The 7,500-nt window shown below is 48.8% G+C and overlaps 1 protein-coding gene across 1 annotated transcript in view; it reads left to right on the plus strand.

Annotated features, from left to right (window-relative positions):
• The window catches only part of arhgap35a (Rho GTPase activating protein 35a), a 50,613-nt gene extending 45,294 nt beyond the window's left edge, over nt 1-5,319 (plus strand). The window contains exons 5-7 of the mRNA XM_076977388.1: nt 400-531; nt 1,547-1,652; nt 1,859-5,319. Coding sequence (XP_076833503.1) covers nt 400-531; nt 1,547-1,652; nt 1,859-2,321 — 701 coding nt within the window. The 3' untranslated portion in view covers nt 2,322-5,319. The remainder of the gene's footprint in view (nt 1-399; nt 532-1,546; nt 1,653-1,858) is intronic.
• The last annotated feature ends 2,181 nt before the right edge of the window (nt 5,320-7,500 follow it).

Here is a 7,500-nt window from a genome sequence, read left to right on the forward strand (position 1 = left end):
CTCTCTCTCTCTCTCTCTCTCTCTCTCTCAATGACTCACCCTCTTCTATGCAGGATTTAAAGTGAATGCAGAACAGAGTGATTCTGTGATTACAACTATAAGGCATAAAGAGGGTGATCAGCTCTCTGTCGTCTGACACGCCCTTCCCGCGGGCCCCGTACACGGCCCACTTAAGCAGTGATTTCAGCAGAACCGGGGCTGAATTAGTGGCGCTCAGACGCAGATGAAGGTGCTCGTGATGGCTGTGGGGTATTCCAGCTGGATGCAGTAACAGCTAGTCGAAGATTTTTCTTTCCCCTGCAGGTGGCGCTGGAGAGTCCAGGTTTCTCGCCGTTCTTGAGATGCAGCTGAATCGGTTGGTCCTTTCTCTCTAATCTCGCTCTCTCTTTGCGTGTCCAGATCCCAGCCTGGACCTGGTGGAGAAGGACATCTCAGTGAACACGGTGGCTGGAGCTATGAAGAGTTTCTTCTCGGAGCTTCCTGAACCTCTAGTTCCCTACGGCATGCAGACGGAGCTGGTCGAAGCCTTCAGTAAGTCCCACAGCAGAGGCGGGGCCTGCCCTCGCGCGAGCCAATCAGGAAACATTCTCTGCAGTTCACATGTAGCCCGGGTGTTTGCCTTGAATGGAGGTGAACTGTGTCACCCTGCCTTTGGGTAAAGGAGTGGAACAGGTTTGGTGTGGAGAGGCGTGTCGGCAGTGGAGTTCTGCCTCGCGTTTCGACTCCTTGCGAATACAAACGGACAGACAGCAGGTGACCGTCTACAAAGCCCCTCCCTGCGGGGGGATGGGCAGGAGCCCAGCAGCGCTGCTATTGGTGCAGAGCGCTAGTGGGTGTGTGTTCCGTGGGACTTCAGAAGCGTGTGACGTATTGAAAGTATCTGAGATGAGCTGGCTTGGTCTCTGGGCAGCAGGGGTTGAGCTGAGGGCCGTCACGAACACTGACGTCAGCTGCTCACGTGCTGTGTGTTTGGAGAAGAACTTCTGCTCAACAGACTTTATGATCTTGGTGATACTACGTTGTATTGTGCATGAGGTGTCTGTGTGTTGCGTTTGTAAGGCTCAAGAGGAGTGTGTGTTGTAGTGGTCACGTGTGCTGATACAGGGTCACGTGTGCTGATACATTGCTGCTGTGTTAGAAAGATGATGTAAGCCATTCTGACTCACTGTAGCCACAGTACCCAGGGGATGTGTGTGTGTGTGTGTGTGTGTGTGTGTGTGTGTGTGTGTGTGTGTGTGTGTGTGTGTGTGCACGCTCATGCACCAATGTGTATTTGCACATGTTTGGGCTATTTTGCCTCATCCAGCAAACATCCCCCATCGTCCCTAGCGACAGGGACAGGAAGTGCAGCTGTGTGTGTGTGTGTGTGTGTGTGTGTGTGTGTGTGTGTGTGTCGGCCCTATGACTGCAGAGGTCAATGATGGTGAACAGTGCCTCCACACCATGAAGGTGTGTGTGTGTGTGTGTGTGTGTGTGTGTGTGTGTGTGTGTGTGTGTGTGTGTGTGTGTGTGTGTGTGTGTCTCACTCGTGTCCTCTCTCCTGCAGAGATCAATGATCGTGAACAGCGTCTCAACACCATGAAGGACGTGGTACGCAGGTTCCCTAGAGAGAACTATGACGTCTTCAAATACGTCATCAGCCACCTGAACAAGTGAGTACTGGACCTGTCACGCATGACACACACACACACACACACACACACACACAAACACACCCACGCATGCAAGTTCTTCTCCAGAAGAGATTATGTATGTGTATTAATTCAGCAGTATTGTTGTGTGTGTATGTGGGGAGGGGTGAGACTGTGTTAACTGATTTAACAATGTCCGTCTCCTTCTCTCTCTGTCTGTCTCTCAGAGTAAGTCAGAGCAGTCGTGTGAACCTGATGACCAGTGACAACCTGTCCATCTGCTTCTGGCCCACCCTCATGCGGCCCGACTTCACCACCATGGACGCCCTGACCGCCACACGCACCTACCAGACAATCATCGAGATCTTCATCCACCAGTGTCCGTTCTTCTTCTACGGTCAGACGCTGGCGGACAACTCCAGCGGCCTGCCCGGCCTTCCGGGGTCCCCCACCGCCACCCTTTCCTCCGCCTCTTCTACGAGTGGCTCCGCCTATTCGTCCTGCTATGCCCCGCCCCAGCACGTGGCCGCGCCCTTCGGCCCCGCCCAGCAGTCACCGCCCCGTTCCCCACCCCCCACCCCGCAGTCTCCCCTCCAGAGTCTCCTCCCGACGGTGCACGCCCACCACACCCCCATGGAGCCACACACACTGCACTCGCACCACACCCCCACACAACAACACACGCTGTGATCCGCAGGGAGGGAGGGGGGGGGGGGGAGAGAGAGAGAGAGAGTGGGGAGAGAGAGAGAGAGTGGGGAGAGAAAAGGAGTGAAGGGGAGAGAGGGATTGAGAGAGAAAGAGACTCGGAGGGACACCCATAGAGAGAGAGAGAGAGAGAGAATAATACAGATAGCATTTAGAGATTAAATGAATGAGGAGAGAAACAGACACAGAGATTTTTTTGGGATGGTGGGACATTAATGAGATTGAGGAAACGTGTCAGAAATGCAGTGGCAGTAGACACTGGGGAGAGAGAGAGTGAGACGGGGGTAACAGGGTAGACGGGGCAGGTTTGTGTGAGGGTGTTATGGGGCAGTGGGTGTAGGGTAACACACTGCGTCTCTCTCTGCCCCCCTGCCCCTCTGGTCTCTGCGGTATGGCTCAGACACACTACCCCTTTCTCTGCTGCACACACGTGTCCAGGAAGCCGCATGCAGAACTCACTCTCTCTGGGGTCAGCGTGGGGTCAGCGTGGGGGTGTGGCTAAACCCCCTCAGCACAGCCATCTTGGACTTACCCTTGGGGGGTTTCTGAAAGAAAAGACTTGATCAGGGTGGGGTTTGAGGACCAAACTCTGACCTTAACACACCCCGGAGTGGATGATGGCTCTGCCTAACCCCTGTACACTTCTGTCACCACGAATGAGAACGAGTTTCAGTGTGACAAGAAGCCATCCTTAGCGCATTCTTGAGATTTTTCACCATTATTGTTATCGCATAGAAAGACAAAAAAAAAAGACGCTTGTTCAAGGCCTTGATGTGGCGACCCGACCACATTCCTGCCCTCCCCCCTGTCTGTTTTAACCATTTAAAACAGAACAGAAGAAAACAGCCCGAGTAACTTGATGAACTGGATCTGGTTTCGTTGGGAGTGGACTACAGTGAACTTTGGTACTTTTTATTTTTCTCCTACAGCATCTTGGGATTTGTAGTCCACGTCTCTCCTCGTCTCTCTCTGCCCTCGTCACAATGAGCCAGTACCTCCAGAACATTCTAGAAGGCGTTCTTTTCTGGAGGAGAATCTCCTGAAAGGCCCCCTCCTTTCTTCTTCTCCTGACTGGTTTGTGTATGTGTGTGTGTCTGTATAAGAGGGGAGCCATGTTGTTTCGTTTTTCAGGGTGAGGTCATCATCCTCGCAGTTCCAGACTCCATGGCCAGGTTTGCTCACTTCCTGTCCCGTGGGGGCGTGAGCGGAGATGACTGGCGCGGGCTCGGACCAATGAATGTGCTGAGAGCAGGGTACTGCTCTAATGAGTGTGATTGACTGTTGGTTAATATTCAGTTGTGCTCCACTTTATAATGGATCTCAGTGAGATTTCCCCTAAGAGCAGAGACGCAGAACAAAGATGCACTAATTAGCTTCTGGTCTGAGGTCTCTAGTAAATGGGAACCTTAATGTGTGTGTGCGTGTGTGTGTGCTTTCTTGTGTTCATGTACGCGTGTGTCTGCTGGAATGTACACTTTACACCTGTGAAATGTCACATGAAATATTTGTTAACTCTGTACGTGAGTCCAACTGAAAAGCTCAAGAGAAACAGATTGCACCAGTCTTTGAAGGTATATGAAAATTCGAGTTCTGTTTTAGCAGCAAAAGAATCACCAGTTTTTAAAGTGTCATGTTATTCAGTCAGAACATAAGCCTGCCCTATGCTACCTAAGATTCTTCTGAAGAAATGTCAGAAATGGTTTGTGTTTGGTACACCCAGGGTGTAGAGAGAGAGAGAGAGAGAGAGAGCAGGAAAGAAAGGAAAAAAAAAGAAATGAATATGCAAGCTTAGATATACCTGTCTTTATGGGCGCTTTCAAACGGGCCTTCAGAATGTTTTTATAGAGCACTCTGCTGCCACCTGCTGTGTAAACACGGTCCTGCAGCTCAAAAGTACGTCCTCGGTTTTCCGATCCACCTTAACACACAGTCCATTACAGTCCCCCCGCAGTGAAGTGCAGATTGCACTCTAAATCATGACTTTTATTTGCAATGTATCACATAACAGATATGAGGTGGACGTCAGTACAGTGGACCTGCAGTGGTTTGAGACTCTCTCTCCTCTGACAGCCTCTACCAGGTCTTCAGGTTGTCTGCATTCTCAGGTTGACAGTATCAGAGGAGATGAGGATGTTGTGTCTTTGTGTCCTCATCATTGTTGGCGGCCAGTGACTCCGAGAAAGTGAATCCGAAACTCGTACGTGCCTGAACGTAAATTCTGGAACTGAACAGGGACTTTAGACGTAGGAATCCAGACGGTTTTAGTTTGAGAAGGATGTGTTTCCTGTAGTGTAACTCTGAGCCCTACACCCCCCCACCCACCCCCGTGTCGACCCACGCATGCGCTCCGTCATTCCCTCCTCATGACCTTTCACCCTGGCGACCCCTCGTGTGAAGACACGCCCCCTCCTGGTGCTTTCGATCGCTGGCCTGATTTGCCGCATGAATCACTATGGTGATTGGGCCGAAAATGAAAGATGTGTGACGGAGGATGAAGGGACGGTGTAGCTCCGCCCAGCTCCGCCCACAACACCCTCGTTTTCTTTAGCAACAATGGTGACAAATTAAATTAAACGACAAGCAAGCAAAAACTATATTCAAAATGATTGCCTATTTGTATGTTAGGGGGTCTAACACTTTGCCCTATAGTCAGTGGTGATAGAAAATAATTTTTTTTCCTTTTATTTTAATAATTAAAAAAACAGATGTTTTCTAACACTTTTGTGAAGGATGTTAAGGTCCTCTGACGTGTTGCATGGCTGAAGCCGTGTTCAGGAGTCTGGCCTTCCACTCTCCACAGCCAAGAAAACAAACATGAACATACAAACATGACAAAACAATTAAACAAAGTGAAGATGAGAAATGACGAAGAAACTCGTGTCATCGTTTGGTAAGACGTACGTCCTTCTGTCTCAGTGGGAGGCGAGTATGGGCAGTCGGGCCTTACACTACATGTATTATAGTTAATAAATCAATCTTGTAATACGTCTCCCATGACTGGTTTTTTTTATGTGAACGGCTTGAATTAAAACCGGTTGGTTTTTTCTTTAGGAGAGCGTTTCACGGGGAGACAGGGCTATGTCTGCTCTCAGGTGTGACTCTCGGTAGTGTGTGAGTGAGTTTTTATGCTAAACACTTCTGTTTACAGCACTTGGCAGTTGCCCGTGTTCAGGGCAGCTGCGTGTTGATCAGCATGACGGTGTGTGTAGCTCCCTGAGGCTCAAACCCAGACTCCGGTTCGGCTCCCTACCCTGTCTGCGCCGTCAGGTCCAGAGATCTGAACGGAGCCCAGAGCCTCTAGGACCTGCAGTGTGAGACCAGGGGCGTAGTCGGCACTCTGAGTGGATCAAGTAGTGTTGCTATGGCACCGATGTCAGTGCTGATTGGTTTAAAATAGTTTTAAACCAATAATATAGTTTTTTTTGTGGTTGCTCCTTTTTCCCAGCAGGCACCAGACATGACGTTCTTTTGCAGCAGCCATTTTAATGATAAACTCACTGCATTCTCATTCCTCTGCTGCTATGGGAGAAACCTGTATGTTCCTAGGCACTTGTAACGCAAACTAAATATTTAATCACACTGTGTAACAGTTGTATTTATTTTGGTGATATAATGGTATGCAATTCACTTTATAATGAAGGTGTCTGGCCTGACGCAGAAGGGCATATGTGTCTTACACCCCCCCCCCCCCCCCCCCCCCCCCCCCCCGGTCAGAAATAGGAGAGTGGGGAGGGGGGGGTTGATAAATTGCACAATAGGTCAAAGGTCATCAAGGTCAACAAGACATGCTGACTGTATATAAAAATAAACAGAAGCACTTAAATCTGGGCCTGGGGAATATGAGGGGGAAAGAATGAAGGCAACCTGCTGCCTTAAAAAAAATTATTAAATACACACGTATATACATACGGGACAGGAGCACACGAGCCATACAAGTTACGTGGAGTAAAGTCCACGTTTACAGAAGGCGACGGAAGTCCCGGCTCATTCAGTTTTGATATTCTAGCTCTGCGCCCATTATATGATTCATTAATAGATATGTAACATATTTACACACCACACAGCAAATACTACACGCTGCATTACTAAACAGACTGAACGGTCTGGGTGCACTAGCAAAGAGTGGCCACTAAGGGTCGCGCTTGCCTTACTTTCGCCATTATTTATTACATTTTTGTCGTTCGTTGTTTTTTCAGAGTAATTTTTTTAGTTTTCTTGCATCCCCGCGCGTAAGTGTACACATACTTGTGTTTTAAACCGAAACGGTTTGATTCGAAGGTAACTGGATAATCTTAATTTTATTTTGTGCCGTAGTTGTCTACATAAAGCCATAATGTTCGGCGTCTTTTATTTGCGTGTGTATTTTGTCAGTCCTTCGTGTCCGTGGCCCTGTTCTATTTTAAGTCTGACTTGAAAAGTTTTCTTGAAAATGAGCGGAGAAAGTGAATCCACTTGTCCAGCCCGTCTTATGATCAGTCGAGGCACGTAGCGCTCCTCATCCGTGACTCTCCTCGTCTCGCAGCTTCTGCTGAATTCAGATGCGGCCGCCTCGGACTGCGGCGCATGCGCACACGCGAGCGGAGGAAGGCCTGCCTATCAATACGAGCATCGCGGTACGGCCCCGATCAGTCGCATTGATGAATCCGGGGGACCCCATTTGCCCCGAAAGCAGCCATCGATTGTCTAGGCGATCGTGCTCTTTTGATATTGATACCTCGATTGATGGCACAGCCGGCAGTAAAGATGGATTATTGATCGTTTGAAAGATTGTGAAATTGATGAATGTCTTTATAAAGGGGGTTTTTTCTGCTGCAGCCCTAATGCGAGCCTGGACTGTAATTTCACATTTCGACCTAAAGTCTAAGCGGTGACGTGTTTGTCTAGCAATACTGGGCAGTTACGCATGCGCACTAGACCTGTCCAGTGCCAATCAAACTACACTGATATCATTTATTTTGTTCATCATTAGTTTAGAACTATTTTAGATTACTATTATTATGTTATAGGGTGTTTTATGAACTATAACGGAGTAGTTCTTTAACCTAAAACACTTAAACGAGCTTATTTCAAACCAGCTGTGGTTTTTTCTTTGAATCTGCGGACAGAAGACGCAGATCTTCAGGTCGGTGGGTTCTGGCACCTGATTGGCCAAGCACAGATTACT

Source organism: Brachyhypopomus gauderio, chromosome 16 (genome assembly GCF_052324685.1).
Source record: "Brachyhypopomus gauderio isolate BG-103 chromosome 16, BGAUD_0.2, whole genome shotgun sequence".
In the NCBI taxonomy this organism is placed as follows: Eukaryota; Metazoa; Chordata; class Actinopteri; order Gymnotiformes; family Hypopomidae; genus Brachyhypopomus; species Brachyhypopomus gauderio.